The sequence below is a fragment of the Oncorhynchus tshawytscha genome, linkage group LG21 (assembly GCF_018296145.1).
Source record: "Oncorhynchus tshawytscha isolate Ot180627B linkage group LG21, Otsh_v2.0, whole genome shotgun sequence".
Lineage (NCBI taxonomy): Eukaryota > Metazoa > Chordata > Actinopteri > Salmoniformes > Salmonidae > Oncorhynchus > Oncorhynchus tshawytscha.
In genome coordinates, this window is record NC_056449.1 from 17,145,329 (window position 1) to 17,169,196 (window position 23,868).

Genomic DNA, 23,868 nt, shown 5'->3' on the forward strand with positions numbered 1-23,868 from the left:
CTACTGTGCAACCTACAAACAACTAAAACAAGCCAAAGGACAAGGCCATTCACCCTGAACTGAGTTGCTTTACTGTGAAGGCAGCTCTCAGACCGAACACACACACACTCATCCTTATAGTCAGTGTTACGTAAGGGGTGAAATCTCCTGCTCCAGCTAATACAGATCCAAGTTACACATCAGGTTAGCCAGCAGCTTTGACCAAAACAACTAGGGGAAGGGAAAGGGCCACAAGTGTGACTAGCCTAGTTATCGTGAACTGCTAACACTAGGTTAGCCCAACCATTAGAAGGTGCATGCAGCCATCAATATTGAAAGACTCCTTTTGCAAGAAAAGTTGAGTCAAATAGTTCCTGCCATGGTCCAATTTCATGATCAGGTGTGAGTTATGCCTTCAGGTAAGATTTGTTTAGAGATCTGTCCACACATTCCCTATCTAATCTCTCTCTGAAATAGGCCACTTACACTGTTAAATATTTACAGAGCGAGATACCTATTGCAATGATTTTTCAAACAAGCCCTAAACCAGGGGACATATTATTCCAAAAGTAAATGCACACAGGTACAATATTGTGCAATCCTACATTATGATTATAACCAGGCTCAGTCATTAGTTCTGTGACCTCCATATTAAATATAATATTTATAGTTCAAGCCACTAGCTAGCTCTGTTTGGCAGGATGACCTGATACATTGTGCAGACATAGGAGGGAATGAGATCCCCCGGAAGGCCGCCACTGCTTTGCTCGCTCTATCAGAAAGCATTAGATCAGCCCCTAATGTTTGCTTAGCTCCAGCAAAGGCTCTGGTACAGACTCGGCCACCGCCCAACAAGTCTCACTCAGTGATAAGGGAATGCATGGGAGGTGGCTTGCTCTCCACGAATGCTGATGAGGACTGGCAAAATGGAGCAGTCTGCAGCTCTGTTGGATAGCTCTCAGGGATGTGAGAGGTACAATATAATAATGAAGAAAAAGAGACACAACTCCATTTTAAAGGAAAATGTATAGTAAATATGTCCCAAATATGTCCCCACTCAATGTTCGACCTTTACTCTATGTGACGTTTACTATTTTCACAGTTATTATTCATTTGGAATCACTGTTAGGCTGTGCTTTAAACTGCCCTTGAAGCTGAGTTGAATTGTAAAGGTATTTTGAACAAATCTCAGCTGGAAGAATAAAGTAAGGTTTCAGAACGTGCAGAGTGTGAGAAGTCTCTTCTGATTGCTCTACTGTACTTGCAACAGTAGTACTCCATCCACTGATACATTGTGCCATCGTCATTAGTCAGGAACAGCATTCCTAGTGTAGTTTCCTGTTAGGGTTTTCCAAATAGCATTGCATTTACATTTTAGCAGACACTCAGTGCTGGGGTTTCTGACTCCAAACTGAGTTTTCATCTAAATATATCCTGTCTCAGGTCACTTTGTGGTTCATTATTGTTGGATGGGAGTAAAGATCAAATAAATCAGATGTGAAGAAATGAGTCCAGTGCCAAGAGTCTAATGTCTTGGAGTTGATTGAAGTGCTGTGTATAAATCTTGTTTCAGGTGAAGATTAATCTCTTGGATTAGTCCACCATCCCTGATGCCGTCATTCAGAGACGATTGCATATCTCTGATTATAACCCTCCCTGACAGAGCTTCTCTTTTAAAAGTCGCTTAAAGGCACAGATCTAGGATTAATTTATACTCCGCCAATCATGACCTTAACTATTAAAGAGCCACTGAACTCATCGATTTGCTCGTTTGTTTTTCTGTTTCGACACTGGAATAACTGTTTCTGACTCATATTGATGCCACATAGGCCGTTTTCAAAGGGTTTCATTGCTTTTTAAAGGCAGTCAATCTTTAATATGCAAAACTGACCATAGATCAGCATCTAGGTGATGACCTCTGACCCCTAGACCTATGTATAGAGAGGCAGCAAGAGACACTTTCAGCCCCCAGCCCCTAACCGAAGCTCCGACGTGAATGCTCTTGCCACATGCAGGTATTATGAGGCACGGAGGCATGATGTGAATTCACACTGACGTCTCAAATGAATTCCCATTCCTGGAGGCATTGCTTAGCTACAGCTGGCCCAATTGAGCAAGGAGAGAGACAGCCCTCGAACCCATTTGTCAACTTTGACCATGCCCCAGGTTTTCTCTGACCTTAGTGGGTTTTGGTCCATGTTATTGTACCTCATTCAGACTGTACTCTGTAGGGCTTTACAAACTACTGAGACAAACCAAGCTGAACAAAACCAAGTTTTACTGTGCTGACCTGGTTGAGCATTCACCATAGTTGCTGGGAACTGTGCTGAATAGGACCGCGTGAAAAGATCACAACCAGCACAGTTTGGTTTGGGTTCGATGGTGTGAACAGGGTACTTGGTCCTCTACTTCCTAGTATCTACATCTCTGAAGCTTTAACTGTACTGTTCTGATGAATCTGTTTATCATTGTGACCTTTAACCTTTTTGGCTGTGAAGACTGTCTGAGGAATGTGGGCTTGTTGCTTGTCTGGAATTCGCTCTGCCTCACTATAAGGTGCTTACTCTGACTCTCTCCATTCTTCACCCTTGTTTATTTTCTTTGGAACAAAGATGTCATTCTGCGCTCTGAACTGTGCTATCATTGTGTGACAGCAGCTTCTTTGGATTTTCACTGCACTGCTTTGTCCTTTGTTCAATCAGTTATCAAGCCTGCAAGCAAACACACTAGCTGTTTGATTATTTGCATTTTGCACAAAGGAGATACTCGTTGTCAACAACAGTAATGTTCTTTCAGGATATTGTTCTTGGTGAGGTTGTTCAGAAGTGTTAGTTCTGGTCAACACAAGCTAGTGAGTTTCACTATAGGAAGTTAGGATCTATTACTTTTCTATAATGTTAGATTTACTTTGTTTGCAGACCCTTTTTTGAAGATTTCTTACGTTTCTTCAAGGAAAATATTCTGAGCAAAAATATAAACGCAACATGTAAAGTGTTGGTCACATGTCTCATGAGCTGAAATAAAATATCCCAGAAAGTTTCCATACCCACAAAAAGCTTATTTCTCGCAAATTCTGTGCACAAATTTGTTTACGTCCATATTAGCATTTCTCCTTTGCCAAGATAATCCATCTACCTCAAAGGTGTGGCATATCAAGAAGCTGATTAAACAGCGTGATCATTACACCTTGTGCAGGGGACAATTAAAGGCCATGCTAAAATGTGCAGTTTTGTCACACAACACAATGCACAGATGTCTCAAGTTTTGAGGGAGCGTGCAATTGCCATACTGACTACAGGAATGTCTACCAGAGCTGTTACGTAATATTTGAATGTTAATTTCTCTACCATAAGCCGCCTCCGATGTCATTTTAGAGAATTTGGAAATACATCCAACCGGCCTCATAACCGCAGACCACGTGTAACCACGTCAGCCCAGGACCTCCACATCCGGCTTCTTCACCTGCGGGATTGTCTGAGACCAGCCACCTGGACAGATGATGAAACTGAACAGTGTTTCTGTCTGTAATAATGCTCTTTTGTGGGGAAAAACATTTTCTGATTGGCTGGGCCTGGCTCCCCAGTGGGTGGGCCTGGCTCCCCAGAAGTTGGGTCTATACCCTCCCAGGCCAACCCAGGGCTACGTCCCTGCCCATTCATGTGAAATCCATAGATTAGGACCTAATTAATTTATTTCAATTGACTGATTTCCTTATATGAACTGTAACTGAGTTAAATCGTTGATATTGTTGCATGTTGCGTATTTTTTTCAGTAGATCTAACCAGAATCAGATATAGTACCCAAATGTAAACTTCCCTACTTCCAATATGCTAGGTACCTCTGGTTCAGGGAAAGATGATAGAGGTTATGTGGGGTGAAGTGCCTTGACAAGAAATGGGGCATGAACTTGCTTAGCCCTATATTGCTTCTGAGAATTAGGTCTTAAACAGTTTTATAAGGATGGCCAGGGAAAAGTAGGTAGAGGTATGAATGGGATTTTAGGTAATATTGCTGCATTGCGATGACAAATGAAAAGACAACTCCAATCTGGCCAATGGGAATGGCAGAGAGGCTGAGAGGCAAAGTCTATGCTATCATAGAGTTATAAAACTCAAGCATAATGACAAGCCACATTTTCTTCCTCAATATATCATTATTATCCTAAATAAGCTCTCTTTTTGCCTCTCTTCATTTTTCACAGGGAAGCAACGTTTTAAAAAAAGCACCTCTTGGTTTTAAGTTCTTGTAGACCCACCTAGTCAGCTGAAAAGAGCAAGAAATAGTGCCGTTGTCACCATATGAAGCTGAGGTTGCAGAATGGAAAAGGGGAGTTATCTTTAGGGTTTTGGTTATAACATATGGGAGCCCAAATTCTGGGTACCTCTTGGTTTATAGTTAACATCACTTTGTTATATATAGTAATTTATTGCATAAGTTGCATCATCAGCCACCCAAATTTGATTGATTAGACCTCAAGTCTCGTTCTGAGCCCACTGGGACCAAACAAAAACTTTGAAACGTCACTTTATTTTGGGCCTCTCAGCATCCAACCCCTCAGATGATAATGCTGAGCACTTCAGTATGTAGCTCAACTGGCCAGGCGGTGTATCAGCTGGTGATCAGTGTGGAAGTAATGGAGTAGTCTGCTCCAAAATCAAAGTTTGTTAGAAGCTTTCGTATTACCCCAAAAGTGATCTAATGTTGCGCTGCTGTATATTTTATACTGTGTACTTTATACTGTATATTTTAGGCCATCTGTTCTTACACTATTTTACGCTTGTAAGTGCTGATTATGTTCACCAAACTCCATCCTTCCTTTACAGGAAGAAGTCCTTCCTCTTCTCAGCCCTCTATGCTGCCTGCATTCTAGGCGGCCGCCATGTAATGAAACAGAGGGAGAAATTTAATCTGAGGAAACCGCTGGTGTTATGGTCCCTCACCCTCGCAGTGTTCAGGTAAGAGGGCAGACATTTACAACACTGGTCCAGTCAATGCACATACTGTAAGCATTGTGTGGCCTTAGGTTCCTCTTAAAGGAACAGTCAGGATAGTTTGGAATAAAGAAGTCATGCTGCCACTTTTCAGAATTACACACTCAAACAACAATGCTGCACAAACATTGCTGTGGCAGGAGAGACTGGAGAGAGACTTTATACCAGAGTCCTGGGGCTTGACTGTATAGCAGAGTCCTGGGGCTTCACTTACACCATTCTCTCTCTCTCGCTCTCTCTTTCCTTCTCTTTCTCTTTCTTTCTTGTCCAGTATATTTGGTGCTGTTCGCACTGGAAGCTACATGACATACATTCTGATGACTAAAGGGCTCAAGCAGTCAGTGTGTGATCAGAGCTTCTACAACGGGCCTGTCAGCAAGTTTTGGGCCTACGCCTTTGTGCTCAGTAAAGCACCAGAATTGGGTAAGTTGACTGTTATTATTTCTACTACTGCTACTGCTGATGCTACTACTACTACTACTGCTGCTGCTGCTACTACTGCTGCTGCTGCTACTACTATTACTAATGCTACTGCTGCTACTACTACTACTACTACTACTACTACTACTGCTGCTGCTACTACTACTACTACTACAACTACTACTATTAACACTGCTACTACTACTACTAACACAGCTACTACTGCTACTACTGCTGCTGCTACTGCTGCTGCTACTACTACTGATTCTACTGCTGCTACTACTACTACTGCTGCTACTACTACTACGACTACTGCTGCTACTACTTCTACTACTACTACTACTAACACTGCTACTATTACTACTACTACTAACACAGCTACTACTGCTACTACTGCTGCTACTACTGCTACTACTACTATTACGACTATTATTACTACTACTACTACTGCTACTACTGCTACTACTACTATTACGACTATTATTACTACTACTACTGCTGCTACTACTACTATCCTTATCTATAATATATCAATATGTTTTACATGTGCTTTTTTCTGTCCATAGTGTCCATTGTGGTTAGAAAGGTTTATGAGACTGTGGCATTGGCCATATAGTATGTTGAGATAATACCCATGAAATATCTCTGCTCCCGTTGGCTGAAAGCATCGGCACACGGATCTTTAGGCATGAATCTGGAATTCTGTCCTCCAATGACCTCAGAGACATGTGTGTCATCTCACCCCAACCGGTCCTAGTTTTAGTGACCTTTCCCTCGTACCCAGAGTCTGGCCTTTTTGTGTCTGGGAATCCATTTTCTGCCTGTTTGGCCCTTTTGTTATTGCCCAGTCCTGCCGTCACTGGGGCTCCACACCCTGTCAGTTCTGAGTACGATGCCCAGAGCAGGAGCCCCCTCTCAGGGGCCCAGGGAGGGGGATAGAAGCCCCTACCCCTTGCCTGGCTCTGGCTCTCTTGTTGGGGGGTGGAGTACAGACCTGCTGGCCTAGACACTGATCGCTGTCACATATGGGAGAGAGAGAGAGAGAGAGAGAGAGATTTTACAGAGAGATAGAGAGAGAGAGAGTTAGAGAGAAAGACAGAGAGAGAATGATGCTGTACAAACACACTCTCACACACAGACTGAATTCTCTGGTGGTGTTCCACTGTCGAGCAGTGGATTCACCAATTAGTCAGGTATGGTATGATAAGAGGTAAGGTCACCTTGAATGCATTGCATTTATATGTTAGGTGGTTTTCCTGTATAACCTGTAGCTGAGACGTCAGATGTAAGTGTACTCTGTGGGCCCCATTTCACAGAGCAAAGCTGAAAAATGTTCCCAAAGCTTTTAAACAGATACACCCTGGAGACTGCTCTGCTTTAAAACAGATACACCCTGGAGACTGCTCTGCTTTAAAACAGATACACCCTGGAGACTGCTCTGCTTTTAAACAGATACAACCTGGAGACTGCTCTGCTTTAAAACAGATACACCCTGGAGACTGCTCTGCTTTAAAATAGATACACCCTGGAAACTGCTCTGCTTTTAAACAGATACAACCTGGAGACTGCTCTGCTTTAAAACAGATACACCCTGGAGACTGCTCTGCTTTAAAACAGATACACCCTGGAGACTGCTCTGCTTTAAAACAGATACACCCTGGAGACTGCTCTGCTTTAAAACAGATACGCCCTGGAGACTGCTCTGCTTTTAAACAGATACGCCCTGGAGAATGCTCTGCTTTAAAACAGATACACCCTGGAGACTGCTCTGATTTAAACGAGATACACCCAGGAGACTGCGCTGCTTTTAAACAGATACAACCTGGAGACTGCTCTGCTTTAAAACAGATACACCCTGGAGACTGCTCTGCTTTAAAACAGATACATCCTGGAGACTGCGCTCCTTTAAAACAGATACACCCTGGAGACTGCTCTGCTTTAAAACAGATACACCCTGGAGACTGCTCTGCTTTAAAACAGATACACCCTGGAGACTGCTCTGCTTTAAAACAGATACACCCTGGAGACTGCTCTGCTTTAAAACAGATACACCCTGGAGACTGCTCTGCTTTAAAACAGATACACCCTGGAGACTGCTCTGCTTTAAAACAGATACGCCCTGGAGACTGCTCTGCTTTAAAACAGATACACCCTGGAGACTGCTCTGCTTTAAAACAGATACACCCTGGAGACTGCTCTGCTTTAAAACAGATACAACCTGGAGACTGCTCTGCTTTAAAAAACAGATACAACCTGGAGACTGCTCTGCTTTAAAACAGATACACCCTGGAGACTGCTCTGCTTTTAAAACAGATACACCCTGGAGACTGCTCTGCTTTAAAACAGATACCTGGAGACTGCTTTAAAACAGATACACCCTGGAGACTGCTCTGCTTTAAAACAGATACACCCTGGAGACTGCTCTGCTTTTAAAACAGATACAACCTGGAGACTGCTCTGCTTTAAAACAGATACACCCTGGAGACTGCTCTGCTTTAAAACAGATACACCCTGGAACTGCTCTGCTTTTAAACAGATACAACCTGGAGACTGCTCTGCTTTCAAACAGATACACCCTGGAGACTGCTCTGCTTTTAAACAGATACACCCTGGAGACTGCTCTGCTTTAAAACAGATACACCCTGGAGAATGCTCTGCTTTTAAACAGATACACCCTGGAGACTGCTCTGCTTTAAAACAGATACACCCTGGAGACTGCTCTGCTTTTAAACAGATACAACCTGGAGACTGCTCTGCTTTAAAACAAATACACCCTGGAGACTGCTCTGCTTTAAAACAGATACACCCTGGAGACTGCTCTGCTTTTAAAAAGATACAACCTGGAGACTGCTCTGCTTTAAAACAGATACACTCTGGAGACTGCTATGCTTTAAAACAGATACACCCTGGAGACTGCTCTGCTTTAAAACAGATACAACCTGGAGACTGCTCTGCTTTAAAATAGATACAACCTGGAGACTGCTCTGCTTTTAAACAGATACAACCTGGAGACTGCTCTGCTTTAAAACAGATACACCCTGGAGACTGCTCTGCTTTAAAACAGATACAACCTGGAGACTGCTCTGCTTTAAAACAGATACACCCTGGAGACTGCTCTGCTTTTAAACAGATACAACCTGGAGACTGCTCTGCTTTAAAACAGATACACCCTGGAGACTGCTCTGCTTTAAAACAGATACAATCTGGAGACTGCTCTGCTTTAAAACAGATACAACCTGGAGACTGCTCTGCTTTAAAACAGATACACCCTGGAGACTGCTCTGCTTTTAAACAGATACAACCTGGAGACTGCTCTGCTTTAAAACAGATACACTGCTCCTTTAAAACAGAGACTGCTCTGCTTTTAAACAGATACACCCTGGAGACTGCTCTGCTTTAAAACAGATACACCCTGGAGACTGCTCTGCTTTAAAACAGATACACCCTGGAGACTGCTCTGCTTTAAAACAGATACACCCTGGAGACTGCTCTGCTTTTAAACAGATACAACCTGGAGACTGCTCTGCTTTAAAACAGATACACCCTGGAGACTGCTCTGCTTTAAAACAGATACACCCTGGAGACTGCTCTGCTTTAAAACAGATACACCCTGGAGACTGCTCTGCTTTAAAACAGATACAACCTGGAGACTGCTCTGCTTTAAAACAGATACACCCTGGAGACTGCTCTGCTTTTAAACAGATATAACCTGGAGACTGCTCTGCTTTAAAACAGATACACCCTGGAGACTGCTCTGCTTTAAAATAGATACACCCTGGAAACTGCTCTGATTTTAAACAGATACAACCTGGAGACTGCTCTGCTTTAAAACAGATACGCCCTGGAGACTGCTCTGCTTTAAAACAGATACACCCTGGAGACTGCTCTGCTTTAAAACAGATACGCCCTGGAGACTGCTCTGCTTTAAAACAGATACGCCCTGGAGACTGCTCTGCTTTTAAACAGATACGCCCTGGAGAATGCTCTGCTTTAAAACAGATACACCCTGGAGACCGCTCTGAAAACAGATACACCCTGGAGACTGCTCTGCTTTTAAACAGATACAACCTGGAGACTGCTCTGCTTTAAAACAGATACACCCTGGAGACTGCTCTGCTTTAAAACAGATACATCTCTGCTTTAAAACAGATACACCCTGGAGACTGCTCCTTGGAGACTGCTCTGCTTTAAAACAGATACACCCTGGAGACTGCTCTGCTTTAAAACAGATACACCCTGGAGACTGCTCTGCTTTAAAACAGATACACCCTGGAGACTGCTCTGCTTTAAAACAGATACACCCTGGAGACTGCTCTGCTTTAAAACAGATACAACCTGGAGACTGCTCTGCTTTAAAACAGATACACCCTGGAGACTGCAGATCTGACTGCTCTGCTTTAAAACAGATACAACCTGGAGACTGCTCTGCTTTAAAACAGATACACCCTGGAGACTGCTCTGCTTTAAAACAGATACACCCTGGAGACTGCTCTGCTTTAAAACAGATACACCCTGGAGACTGCTCTGCTTTAAAACAGATACACCCTGGAGACTGCTCTGCTTTAAAACAGATACACCCTGGAGACTGCTCTGCTTTTAAAAAGATACAGATACAGACTGCTCTGCTTTAAAACAGATACACTGGAGACTGCTCTGCTTTAAAACAGATACACCCTGGAGACTGCTCTGCTTTAAAACAGATACAACCTGGAGACTGCTCTGCTTTAAAACAGATACAACCTGGAGACTGCTCTGCTTTTAAACAGATACAACCTGGAGACTGCTCTGCTTTAAAACAGATACACCCTGGAGACTGCTCTGCTTTAAAACAGATACACCCTGGAGACTGCTCTGCTTTAAAACAGATACACCCTGGAGACTGCTCTGCTTTAAAACAGATACACCCTGGAGACTGCTCTGCTTTAAAACAGATACACCCTGGAGACTGCTCTGCTTTAAAACAGATACACCCTGGAGACTGCTCTGCTTTAAAACAGATACACCCTGGAGACTGCTCTGCTTTAAAACAGATACACCCTGGAGACTGCTCTGCTTTAAAACAGATACACCCTGGAGACTGCTCTGCTTTTAAAACAGATACAACCTGGAGACTGCTCTGCTTTAAAACAGATACACCCTGGAGACTGCTCTGCTTTTAAACAGATACAACCTGGAGACTGCTCTGCTTTAAAACAGATACACCCTGGAGACTGCTCTGCTTTAAAATAGATACACCCTGGAAACTGCTCTGCTTTTTTAAACAGATACAACCTGGAGACTGCTCTGCTTTAAAACAGCTCTGACTTTAAAACAGATACACCCTGGAGACTGCTCTGCTTTAAAACAGATACACCCTGGAGACTGCTCTGCTTTAAAACAGATACACAGATACCTGGAGACTGCTCTGCTTTAAAACAGATACGCCCTGGAGACTGCTCTGCTTTAAAACAGATATGCCCTGGAGACTGCTCTGCTTTTAAACAGATACGCCCTGGAGAATGCTCTGCTTTAAAACAGATACACCCTGGAGACCGCTCTGATTTAAACGAGATACACCCAGGAGACTGCGCTGCTTTTAAACAGATACAACCTGGAGACTGCTCTGCTTTAAAACAGATACACCCTGGAGACTGCTCTGCTTTAAAACAGATACATCCTGGAGACTGCTCTGCTTTAAAACAGATACACCCTGGAGACTGCTCTGCTTTAAAACAGATACACCCTGGAGACTGCTCTGCTTTAAAACAGATACACCCTGGAGACTGCTCTGCTTTAAAACAGATACACCCTGCTCTGCTTTAAAACAGATACACCCTGGAGACTGCTCTGCTTTAAAACAGATACAACCTGGAGACTGCTCTGCTTTAAAACAGATACACCTGGAGACTGCTCTGAGACTGCTACTTTTAAACTGGAGACTCTGCTGCTCTTTTAAAACAGATACACCCTGGAGACTGCTCTGCTTTAAAACAGATACACCCTGGAGACTGCTCTGCTTTAAAACAGATACACCCTGGAGACTGCTCTGCTTTAAAACAGATACACCCTGGAGACTGCTCTGCTTTAAAACAGATACAACCTGGAGACTGCTCTGCTTTAAAACAGATACACCCTGGAGACTGCTCTGCTTTAAAACAGATACACCCTGGAGACTGCTCTGCTTTTAAAACAGATACAACCTGGAGACTGCTCTGCTTTAAAACAGATACACCTGGAGACTGCTGCTTTAAAACAGATACACCCTGGAGACTGCTCTGCTTTAAAACAGATACAACCTGGAGACTGCTCTGCTTTAAAATAGATACAACCTGGAGACTGCTCTGCTTTTAAACAGATACAACCTGGAGACTGCTCTGCTTTAAAACAGATACACCCTGGAGACTGCTCTGCTTTAAAACAGATACAACCTGGAGACTGCTCTGCTTTAAAACAGATACACCCTGGAGACTGCTCTGCTTTTAAACAGATACAACCTGGAGACTGCTCTGCTTTAAAACAGATACACCCTGGAGACTGCTCTGCTTTAAAACAGATACAACCCTGGAGACTGCTCTGCTTTAAAACAGACCCTGACTGCTCTGCTTTAAAACAACCTGGAGACTGCTCTGCTTTTAAAACAGATACACCCTGGAGACTGCTCTGCTTTTTAAACAGATACATACACCCTGGAGACTGCTCTGCTTTAAAACAGATGCTCTGCACCCTGGAGACTGCTCTGCTTTTAAACAGATACACCCTGGAGACTGCTCTGCTTTAAAACAGATACACCCTGGAGAATGCTCTGCTTTAAAACAGATACACCCTGGAGACTGCTCTGCTTTAAAACAGATACACCCTGGAGACTGCTCTGCTTTTAAACAGATACAACCTGGAGACTGCTCTGCTGCTCTGCTTTAAAACAGATACACCCTGGAGACTGCTCTGCTTTAAAACAGATACACCCTGGAGACTGCTCTGCTTTAAAACAGATACACCCTGGAGACTGCTCTGCTTTAAAACAGATACAACCTGGAGACTGCTCTGCTTTAAAACAGATACACCCTGGAGACTGCTCTGCTTTTAAACAGATATAACCTGGAGACTGCTCTGCTTTAAAAAACAGATACACCCTGGAGACTGCTCTGCTTTAAAACAGATACACCCTGGAGACTGCTCTGCTTTTAAACAGATACAACCTGGAGACTGCTCTGCTTTAAAACAGATACACCCTGGAGACTGCTCTGCTTTAAAACAGATACACCCTGGAGACTGCTCTGCTTTAAAACAGATACAACCCTGGAGACTGCTCTGCTTTAAAACAGATACGCCCTGGAGACTGCTCTGCTTTTAAAACAGATACACCCTGGAGACTGCTCTGAGATACGCCCTGGAGACTGCTCTGCTTTAAAACAGATACACCCTGGAGACCGCTCTGATTTAAACGAGATACACCCAGGAGACTGCGCTGCTTTTAAACAGATACAACCTGGAGACTGCTCTGCTTTAAAACAGATACACCCTGGAGACTGCTCTGCTTTAAAACAGATACATCCTGGAGACTGCGCTCCTTTAAAACAGATACACCCTGGAGACTGCTCTGCTTTAAAACAGATACACCCTGGAGACTGCTCTGCTTTAAAACAGATACACCCTGGAGACTGCTCTGCTTTAAAACAGATACACCCTGGAGACTGCTCTGCTTTAAAACAGATACAACCTGGAGACTGCTCTGCTTTAAAACAGATACACCCTGGAGACTGCTCTGCTTTTAAAACAGATACACCCTGGAGACTGCTCTGCTTTAAAACAGATACAACCTGGAGACTGCTCTGCTTTAAAACAGATACACCCTGGAGACTGCTCTGCTTTAAAACAGATACAACCTGGAGACTGCTCTGCTTTAAAACAGATACAACCTGGAGACTGCTCTGCTTTAAAACAGATACACCCTGGAGACTGCTCTGCTTTTAAACAGATACACCCTGGAGACTGCTCTGCTTTAAAACAGATACACCCTGGAGACTGCTCTGCTTTAAAACAGATACACCCTGGAGACTGCTCTGCTTTTAAACAGATACACCCTGGAGACTGCTCTGCTTTAAAACAGATATAACCTGGAGACTGCTCTGCTTTAAAACAGATACACCCTGGAGACTGCTCTGCTTTAAAACAGATATAACCTGGAGACTGCTCTGCTTTTAAACAGATACACCCTGGAGACTGCTCTGCTTTAAAACAGATACACCCTGGAGACTGCTCTGCTTTAAAACAGATATAACCTGGAGACTGCTCTGCTTTTAAACAGATACACCCTGGAGACTGCTCTGCTTTAAAACAGATACACCCTGGAGACTGCTCTGCTCACACATATTGTTATTGTATGTTGACACCTACAGCATAACAATGCTGAGAACCCACAGTGCATTTATCTGTGATTAAATTTGATTAAACATGAGCACTGAAAATATTTATTTGGGTCCTTGCTTTGTCTTATCGCTCCTAAATGTTGCCATCATGATCTTTTAACATTGATTTACCAAGAACATGAGGTTATTAGAAGATGACGCTTAAATAGCATTTAATGCTAGAAATAAGTGTTACCTGAAATTGATGACTTGCTATTTAAAGGTGTGCGCTTTGGTTCCTTTCCATTTGTAACTGACATTCTCTCTCTCTCTTGCTCTCTCTCTCCACACCCACCATGCAGGTGACACCCTGTTCATCGTGCTGCGGAAGCAGAAGCTCATCTTCCTCCACTGGTACCATCACATCACTGTTCTGCTCTACTCCTGGTACTCCTACAAGGACATGGTGGCTGGCGGCGGCTGGTTCATGACCATGAACTACCTCGTCCACTCCGTCATGTACTCTTACTACGCCCTGAGGGCGGCCGGCTTCAAGGTCTCAAGGAAATTCGCCATGTTCATCACACTTACGCAGATCACCCAGATGCTGGTTGGCTGCGTGGTGAACTACCTGGTGTACTCGTGGATGCAGCAGGGTCAGGAGTGCCCGTCTCATGTGCAGAACATTGTGTGGTCCTCGCTTATGTACCTCAGCTACTTTGTGCTCTTCTGCCAGTTCTTCCACGAGGCCTACATTGACAAGACCAAGAAGGCCGCAGCAGCTAGAGCAGAAGCCGCTGCCGCAGCCACCAGGAAGGCCCAGTAGATGCGTTTTGAGAGGGAAAGATAGAAGGGAGACTGATGGACACGAAATGCGAGGACCAAGGACTGAGGAGATGGGGAGAATTATCGGCAAATGGATGGATGAATGATTTGACGGATGGGTGGAGGAATGAAAGAGGGAGGTTGGGGAGAGGGGGTAGAACACGAGGGAACAAAAGGTGGGACTGCTGTCTATTTGTGCTTGAGCATACTACTAACGCGCAGATGTAAAATCCTTCACTTTGACGGAGGTGCCATCTCAAGACTGCACTGAGGAAGGAAGCACTACCTACCAAGACGATAAACAGTCAGTGTGTCCTTTATCTGATGTTTCTTTGGCTCCCACTTGATTCTCCATATTAATGGGACAGTTAATTTTTTACCTGATAAAGGAAGTACATCTACTTGAAAAGGTGTTACTTGATAAATAGGAAATCTATTGGTACTTATGAAGAATGCGGGGACTTAAATGTATGATTGAATCCATCTAGGTGTTTTTTGTCATTTCTTCATTGTCCTTTGCTTTTCTGTTTTTTGTTGAATCGTTTTAGACACTGGGAGTGTGTGAGGGGTAGATTTTTGTGCGACTTTTGTGTGCCGATGGAGCGAATGACACTGTAACTTCTGTACCCATCATTGCAACACAATATTTTCTCAGGTTTTAGGTTTCCCTCAATTTTTTCATATTATATGCATATTAAAAAAAAAATTATTGATAAAGATCTTGATAAAGGTCAGATATGGGCTGCCAAAAGGCATCAAAGGGGAAGGTTGCTTAGTTATACATACAAACATCTGATCTGAAGGCCCATTGGAGAAAATGAATCTTGTGACCACACTGATTCAATGTGTGGCATGATGGGAAACGGAGTCTGACAGTGATCTGTTCACCTGCCAGTAATGACCTCACAAAGTCACAGACCACATTTGAAAGCGAGACTCTATACATTTCCAAAGACTTTAATGAAAGAAACGGTAACGGAAAAATGCCTCAAGACCAGTGGACATCGAAGTGTATTGAATTTAAAACATATTTATGTTAAAAAAACAACATGCAATTGTCAAAATTCTATGTTATAACTTTAAGTAACCTGTATCTTTTAATGGTGTCTGTCATGTTATTGTGCATTCACACTGTATCAATGTAAATCATTGTCGCTAAAGAACCAAGCGTGCAAACAAGGAGTGTTATTATGCCTACAGTGTCATGTCTGCTTATTTTAATCTCAGCAACGACTGTCTTGGCATTGGCATCACATATACCATTTACTCCATATCAATTAGTGATTGTGGTTTAGTTTTATGTCAGTAAAAGTGAAGAGTACAAATCAAGGGGAAATCATGCCCCAGCCCTTAGCAGCTTGTATTTCATTGGAGTTTATTCACAGTATGAAGAAAAGGTGTGCGTGTGTGCATGCACATGTGTGTGAGAGCTGCATGTGTATGAGAGTGTGAGAAAGAGAGGTTTTGCACCTAATCTATTTTGCATAACATCTTAAAGGTCCATTGCAGCCATTTTTATCCTCATATCGCATAATTTCTGGGTAACAATTAAGTACCTTACTGTGATTGTTTTCAATTTAAATGGTCAAATTAAATTAAAATAGCTTCTTAGCAAAGAGCAATTTCTCAAACAATAATTTTGCTAGGACTGTCTAAAAACTAGCTGTTATTGGCAGAGAGGTTTGGTACTCTCTTATTAGTCTATTAACAAATTGCATTATCATAATTTTCTCAATTTCACAGTATTATTCCAACCTCATTGTGTGGCAATATATATAGAACACAGAAAAATCATGTTTTTGACTGCACTGGGCCTTTAACCAAGAGCTAAACTGGTTGCATACCTGGAGCATGGTCTGACCAAAAAATTGCAGAGATTCCACCTGCTAGTTTAGGCTGAGAATCCAAAGCCACAGCATCATAATAGATGATGGTTCTAGTGTCTGTTGGATACTGAAAACAGCTTCACACACAGAACATACCTTGAAACATGCATCATAGGTACAAAACAAATGAGGTTATTTAAAGTTTAGATGGAACTAAATGACCTAAGGTTAAGGAAACATTGTTAATCACATCCGGAAGTAACTGCATCTCTCACAAATGTCAATGGAAGTAATTGGAAACATGCATTATTCTATAACAAAATAAACATGTCATTATATCCTAAGTGAGAACATTTCATTGCTCATTACAGCTGAAGAGAATGAAAACACTCGATGGCAACAAGCATATCTGTCTGCACTGGTGTCACAAGCAACAATCAGGTACTGTATAGGTGCCATAACACTGTAACCTTTGGCCATCACATGTATGAACCCTGCTATTGGTTTAATTATAGTCACATATGTATCAACCCTGCTATTGGTTCAATTATAGTCACATGTGTATCAACCCTGCTATTGGTTCAATTATAGTCACATGTGAATCAACCTGCAATTATGGTCAGTAGCTGTAGGTGGGTGATAAGCAGTCATACCATACATGTGGAATTAGGCCGCTATCATCATAGAGATTAAGATAAGCAAATTCATGTCAGATAAGCTCAATATCCTTTCTATTCCGCCATATCTCTGGTGTTATCATAAACACTGCATTTTAGAGAGTTGGTCAATGTTGAGATAAGGGTATTGTGTGTGTGTGTGTGTGTGTGTGTGTGTGTGTGTGTGTGTGTGTGTGTGTGTGTCTCGTTGTGTGTACAGGTGTGCATTTCTGGCACTCCTACAGCATCATACAGTGCAGCCTTTTCATATATAGGCCTACTCTGCATAAGACTACTCCACATTGGCTAATTTGATCGGGGAGAAGGCTCAAGTAAGGTGAGGAAGATGAAGCCATAACAATTCAATCAAGTCAATGTATGTTCAGCCAGACTGCTCAATGTATACTTACGCTTGTCTAACAAATCTTGCATCTTCAACATAGCAGTAACTGGATCAACATATTACTTCAATATGTAGGACTATGGACAATTATGGAAGATGAGAATGAGTTAGAGTTAACTAACTCTAGTTAACTAACTGAGTTAGAATGAATTCACCATTTCACCCGAGATGCATTAGAAATGGATTACATTACCGATACTTACTGTGAACATGAGGAGAGACCAATAATGTAGAAGACTGTACAAAAATATGAATGCAACATGCAACAATTTCAAAGATTTTACTGAGTTACAGTTCATATAAGGAAATCAGTCAATTGAAATAAATTAATTAGGCCTTAATCTATGAATTTCACATGACTGGGCAGGGGCGCAGCCATGGGTGGGCCCAGGAGGGCATAGGCCCTCACACTTGGAAGACATACCCACCTACTGGGAAGCCAGGCCCAGCCAATACGAATACGTTTTTCCCCACAAAAGGACTTTATTTCAAATATATTCCTCAATTTCATCAGCTGTCTGGGTGGCTGGTCTCAGACGAGCCCACAGGTGAAGAAGCCAGATGTGGAGGTCCTGGGCTGGCGTGGTTACATGTGGTCTGCGGTTGTGAGGCCGGTTGAACGTACTGCCAAATTCTCTAAAACGATGTTGGAGGCGGTTTATGGTAGAGAAACAAACATCAAATTCTCTGGCAACATCTCTGGTGGACATTCCTGCAGTCAGCATGTCAATCGGACATTCCCTCATAACTTGAGACATCTGTGGCATTGTGTGACAAAACTGCACACTGTGTTGTGACAAAACTAACTTTTATTGTCCCCAGCACAAGGCACACCTTTGTGATGATCATGTTTAATCAAATTATATGCCACATCTGTCAAGTAGATGGATTATCTTGGCAAAGGAGAAATGCTCACTACCAGGAATGTAAACAAATTTGTTCACAATATTTGAGAGAAATAAGCTTTTTGTGCATATGTAACATTTATAGCATCATGTATTATTTATTTCACTGAGTACTGCCCCTATATACAGGACTTTCCACCCCCACCTACGATATGGACGCCTGATGAAGCCCCAATGGTCAAAACTTTGTTATAAATAAAATCCCCTGGGAGCATAAGCAGCAGTGTGCAGCGTTTTCCTTTCTGTTTTACATTATTTATTTCAGCTTATGAAACATGCGACCAAAAATGTACGTGTTATGTTTAGATTTTTGTTCAGTGTCTTTATAACCCTGGATTGCTCATGGTATGTATTGCCCAATGAGAGGCTTTAAAGTCACTGGCGGCCAAATTGGTACTCCCCAGTTGGAGCATTCCCCATAGGAATGAACGGAATTCAGTATTTCAATTTAATGTTTCAAGGACAAAATGTATTTAAGTGTGTTTGTTGTTGTAGTGGGGACAGTAACATTAATAATATCTTTTAAAAATACTTTAAAGTTCCAATGCAGCTCTTTTATTTATTTCAATATCAAATCATTTCTTACTGTGATTGATTTCAATTAAATTGTTCAAAAATAATCATAAATAGCTTATTTTTTTGTTATTATTATTATTATTATTATTTTTGGTATCGTTATTATTTTCCCATAACCCTACCACCCTCCCCCAATTTGAGTAAACTAATGGACAACAACACTTAGGCTCCTACTTCCATCTTATACATACTATATACATTTTACAAGAACAGTATATTTTACATTAGTTATCTTTTGTTTGTTTTTAGTCCCATCCTTCAGCTACGCTCAACCCCTCCCATCTATCTGTGAAAACCATCCAGTTGTGATTTCAATTTGCCATATTTTTTTTGTAAATTTGTTGTAAATTTTCTCTCTTCCCTTTGCAGTATTGAGAATGGAATGTCTGAGTGTTATAAGAGAGAGAGAGACTTTGCAGTACTTTAACATCAAAAGATTGAACATACCTCCAGGGGTACACGCAATGCCGCCGTGGGTACGCCAAATAAAAACGTGATTCACTTTAAAAACATAAATAAATGCAGTCGCCCTTTAATTTATAAGTCCAAAAATTGATGCAGCAACTGCAGTTTGCCCCATTCATGAATATGTTTTGAAATATGTTTTTATTTAACATTTTTATGTTTAGTTCACATAATATAATAAAAACAATATTCATTATGACGGGGGTACGTGCAATTCTTTTGGGGGTACGCTAAATGAAATGTGATTCACATAAAAAAAATATATTTAAAAAATGTTTTGTTTTTTAAAAAGATTTTTCTCTATATTTTTTTTCCCTCACATTTTCATACAGTCCATTTATATTTTCCAACGGGGCTATACACTTGGGTGAGTTTTTTTTCTTGACTGAGTAGCCTAGTTTAACTGTCAAAAATAAAATGAAACCATCTAGTGTTCAGCAAAATAACAACACAATGTCAAATTCAGGTAGCCTAGTCAAATAACTAACATCCAATCACATTAACCGTTACTCTCTCGTGGGAATTCCACTAACAGTCCGGATGTAGCCAAATGTAGCTGCTGCTCATGTTGTTATCTGTACTGATGGCGTAAAAGCCATGACGGGGAGACATAGTGGATTGGTAATGTGTGTGCAAGCAGTTGCTCACGATGTCACTTGGGTACACTGCAGCATCCACCGAGAGGCTCTTGCTGCCAAGGGAATGCCTGACAGCTTGAAATACATTTTGGACACTACAGTGAACATGGTTAACTTTGTTAAAGCAAGGCCCCTGAACCCTCGTGTATTTTCTGCACTTTACAATGATATGGGCAGCGACCTTGTAACGCTTTTACAACATACAGAAGTGCGCTGGTTATCAAGGGGCAAAGTATTGACACGTTTTTTGAAATTAAGAGATGAGCTTAAAGTTTTCTTTACTGACCATCATTTTCACTTGTCTAACCGCTTGCATGATGATGAGTTTCTCACGACTGGCCTATCTGGATGATGTTTTAACTCGCCTGAATGATCTGAATCTAGGATTACAGGGACTCTACACAGCTATATTCAATGTGCGTTACAAATTGAGGCTATGATTAAGAAGTTGGAACTCTTCTCTGTCTGCATTAACAAGGACAACACACAGGTCTGTCCATCATTGTATGATTCTTTGTGTGCAAATCAATTCAAGCTTACGGACAATGTCAAATGTGATATAGCGAAGCACCTGAGTGAGTTGGGTGCGCAATTACGCAGGTACTTTCCCGAAACGGATGACACAAACTGGATTCGTTATCCCTTTCCTGCCCTGCCTCCAGTCCACTTACCGATATCTGAACAAGAGAGACTCATCGAAATTGCAACAAGCAGTTCTGTGAAAATTTAATTGAATCAGATGCCACTGCCAGATTTCTGGATTGGGCTGCGCTCAGAGTATCCTGCCTTGGCAAATTTTGCTGTTAAGACACTGATGCCCTTTGCAACCACGTACAGTATGTGAGTAGATTATGGGCCCTCACTAGCATTAAAACTAAATACAGGCACAGACTGTGTGGAAAACTTTTTTAGACTGAGACTCTCTCCAATACCACCCAACATTGCAGAGTTATGTGCATGCTTTCAAGCACACCCTTCTCATTAACCTGTGGTGAGTTATTCACAATTTTCAATGAACAATTAAGGTTTTGTATGTAAGATGGTGAAATAAAGATGAAAATTATTGATTATTATTATATTATTATTTGTGCCCTGGTCCTATAAGAGCTCTTTGTCACTTCCCACGAACCGGGTTGTGACAAAAACTCACACTCATTCTTATGTTTAATAAATATATCGTATGTGTGTGGCAGGCTTACAATAATGGCAAAAAAAACAACATTTGAGAGTGTGCTAACCCTGGTGCTAGAGGGGGTACGCAGCTGGAGGTTGAATGTTTGAAGTGGTACGGGACTATAAACAGTTTGGGAACCACTGCTCTATACCATGCTGGTGTACTTACAGCACTGTAGCCCTTATAGCACTACAGTAACATTTCATTTCACACGGAAAGAAATCTTGTACCCTATAACCATTCACACCATGTTTTTGCAGAATTGCTAGACGAAGAAACCGGCTGTTCACATTAGAGCAGGAGCAACACATAGTGAATATGGTCATTTCAAACAACAGCATACGTTTACAACATCTGCAACACAACATCATCACGAACAACATTCAGTAACATAAATATGGTGAGTTTATCCGCACTTGGCAGTCTCCTGAAATGCCATCAGATTCGTGTGAAGCAGCTCTACAGAGTACCAGTTGAGCAAAATTCTATTAATACGTACAAGTAAGCTATGCTATCACTATCCTGTCATTGGTACTGTATTCCAGTGTATTGTGCTTCATATTGTCTGCTCTATGTCTATTCATACTGTCATACAATAATGTTTGGTCTTGTCTGTTTCAGAGAGTTCTGGATCTAGATGCTGCTGCAGGACATCATGATTTGGTCTACGAGGATGAGGTCGGCTTTAACCTAGCCAAAACAAGACACAGGGGAAGAAACCTCATAGGACACCACACCATCGTCAATATCCCTGGAGAGTGTGGTGGTAATGTCACAATGTGTGCAGCCATTAGTCAAAACGGTGTCCTTCATCAACATGCCACTCTTGGTTCTTATAATACTGCCCACATTATCACCTTCCTTGACACCCTGCATAATATCCTCATTCCCAATGACCAGAGGAATGGGCCAGAGCAGTCCAGGTTTGTTGTCATCTGGGACAACGTCAGTTTCCACGGGCTGCTGTGGTCCGCAATTGGTTCATTGACCATCCGCAAGTTGATGCTCAACCTGCCACCATATTCTAAACCCAATAGAAGAGATCTTTTCAGTGTGGCGTTGGAAGGTGTACGATCAACAACCCCACCAACGCATACCCCTTCTCCAGGTGACGGAGGAGGCCTGTGGTGACACAGACGAGGGGGCATGCCAGGGCTGGATACGCCCCTCCAGATGTTACTTCCCCCGCTGTTAAGCCAGAGAGAACATCGCTTGTGATGTTGATGAGGTGCTGTGGCCAGACCCAAATAGGAGACAGGAAGCACCCTAATTGTTTTTTTTCTTTATAGAAACAAGCCTGTTTGTTTATCATCTACAGTATCTGTTTTGTCTGTTACTGTTCATCCCGAAATCTGGATGAAAATACAATGTTTTGAGAAATAAATCAATTTAATCCCCCCACCTTCCATTTCTGTTTATAGTGTAAATAGAAAACTGAATATGCATACATACTGTATATATTTGTGCACATATATGTACGTGTGAGTGCTATGACAAACTGCCGTGGACTCCACTGCACACTGAACATGCAAAAGACACAAGATAGTTGTGTTTTACATTTGTCACATCCGTGTCTAGTTGGCGTGTATAAGAGCTAATCATTTGATGGTTTGTGTGTAGAGTTTTGACCCAAAAACACAATTTTGAGAAGAGTTTAAATAGTTTAGAATGAAGCGTTTGGTTTTACAAGAATTGTGTGACGTTTTGCATGTTGTGTCTGTAGGCGTTTGTGTGTAGAGTCCAGAGGAAAGGAGCCATAGTTTCAGAAATCATGTGTAAGCAGTTGTCAAAAACTGTATTTGTGAATGTGTGACTCAGCAATGATTGTCCCTAGTGGTGGAATAGAGCTGACTCAGAGCAAGAACTATTGTCAAGGTTTATTCAGTTCTCTATCGCCATCTTCTGGACAAAAGACGCAAACAACTCAGATTTAGGTGTCAATCTACTTCATGGCCTGGAGCACTGCATACTTCACTGACATTTGAATCTCTGTTACAGCTCTCCTATCATATTTTATGATCAATCTCTTCCTCTGATTCTGCATCTATGTGTGTTTATGTACATATTTTCAAAAATAGCAAACGTACATTTAGACATAGTTGGAAATGTTATCATATATTTAGTCAGTTTACTTTTCTTGGATAGATCAAGTTTCTTGATATTCTGTGAATATATGCTTCTTTGCACTATGGAACCACCACTTGAAGACATACTGCTGCAGAAAGGCTGATATAGGTTACCAGCGTACCATCTTGCATGGCTTAGTCCTTGGTATGGGTAAACACAGTTCACACCACCAATCCCTCCTCCCCTCCATCTCTATCGGACTCCCCCTACCACCTCTAACCTCTCGACAACTCAATCAAGGGAGTAACAAGTAACTCACTCACTCAGCTTTTGGGCACAAGTGTTCATGCCAAAATACACAAAATAAACATTATCCCCCATTCTCTCTAAATCTGCCCTAAGGCTTGCAAAACAGACCTAAAGTGCCCCGTTTAGACGCCAGGGGGACAAAGAAGTGACCTGAAGGATCAAGGTAAAGCCTTTGAGTGGACAGCTAATACTGTGTTTAGCCACTCTCATCTGTGGACCTAGCAGAGTGAATAGACGATGGCCATCTTGGGTCAACTGCTTCTATCTACCATATGACTGGGAAATTGGGGGGAAGAATAAGATACAGTAA

At 42.0% G+C, this 23,868-nt stretch overlaps 1 protein-coding gene across 1 annotated transcript in view; it reads left to right on the plus strand.

Moving 5' to 3' along the window:
- The window catches only part of elovl6 (ELOVL fatty acid elongase 6), a 31,851-nt gene extending 16,113 nt beyond the window's left edge, over positions 1 to 15,738 (plus strand). Inside the window, exons 2-4 of the mRNA XM_024383111.2 lie at positions 4,803 to 4,934; positions 5,242 to 5,393; positions 14,077 to 15,738. Coding sequence (XP_024238879.1) covers positions 4,803 to 4,934; positions 5,242 to 5,393; positions 14,077 to 14,540 — 748 coding nt within the window. The 3' untranslated portion in view covers positions 14,541 to 15,738. The remainder of the gene's footprint in view (positions 1 to 4,802; positions 4,935 to 5,241; positions 5,394 to 14,076) is intronic.
- The last annotated feature ends 8,130 nt before the right edge of the window (positions 15,739 to 23,868 follow it).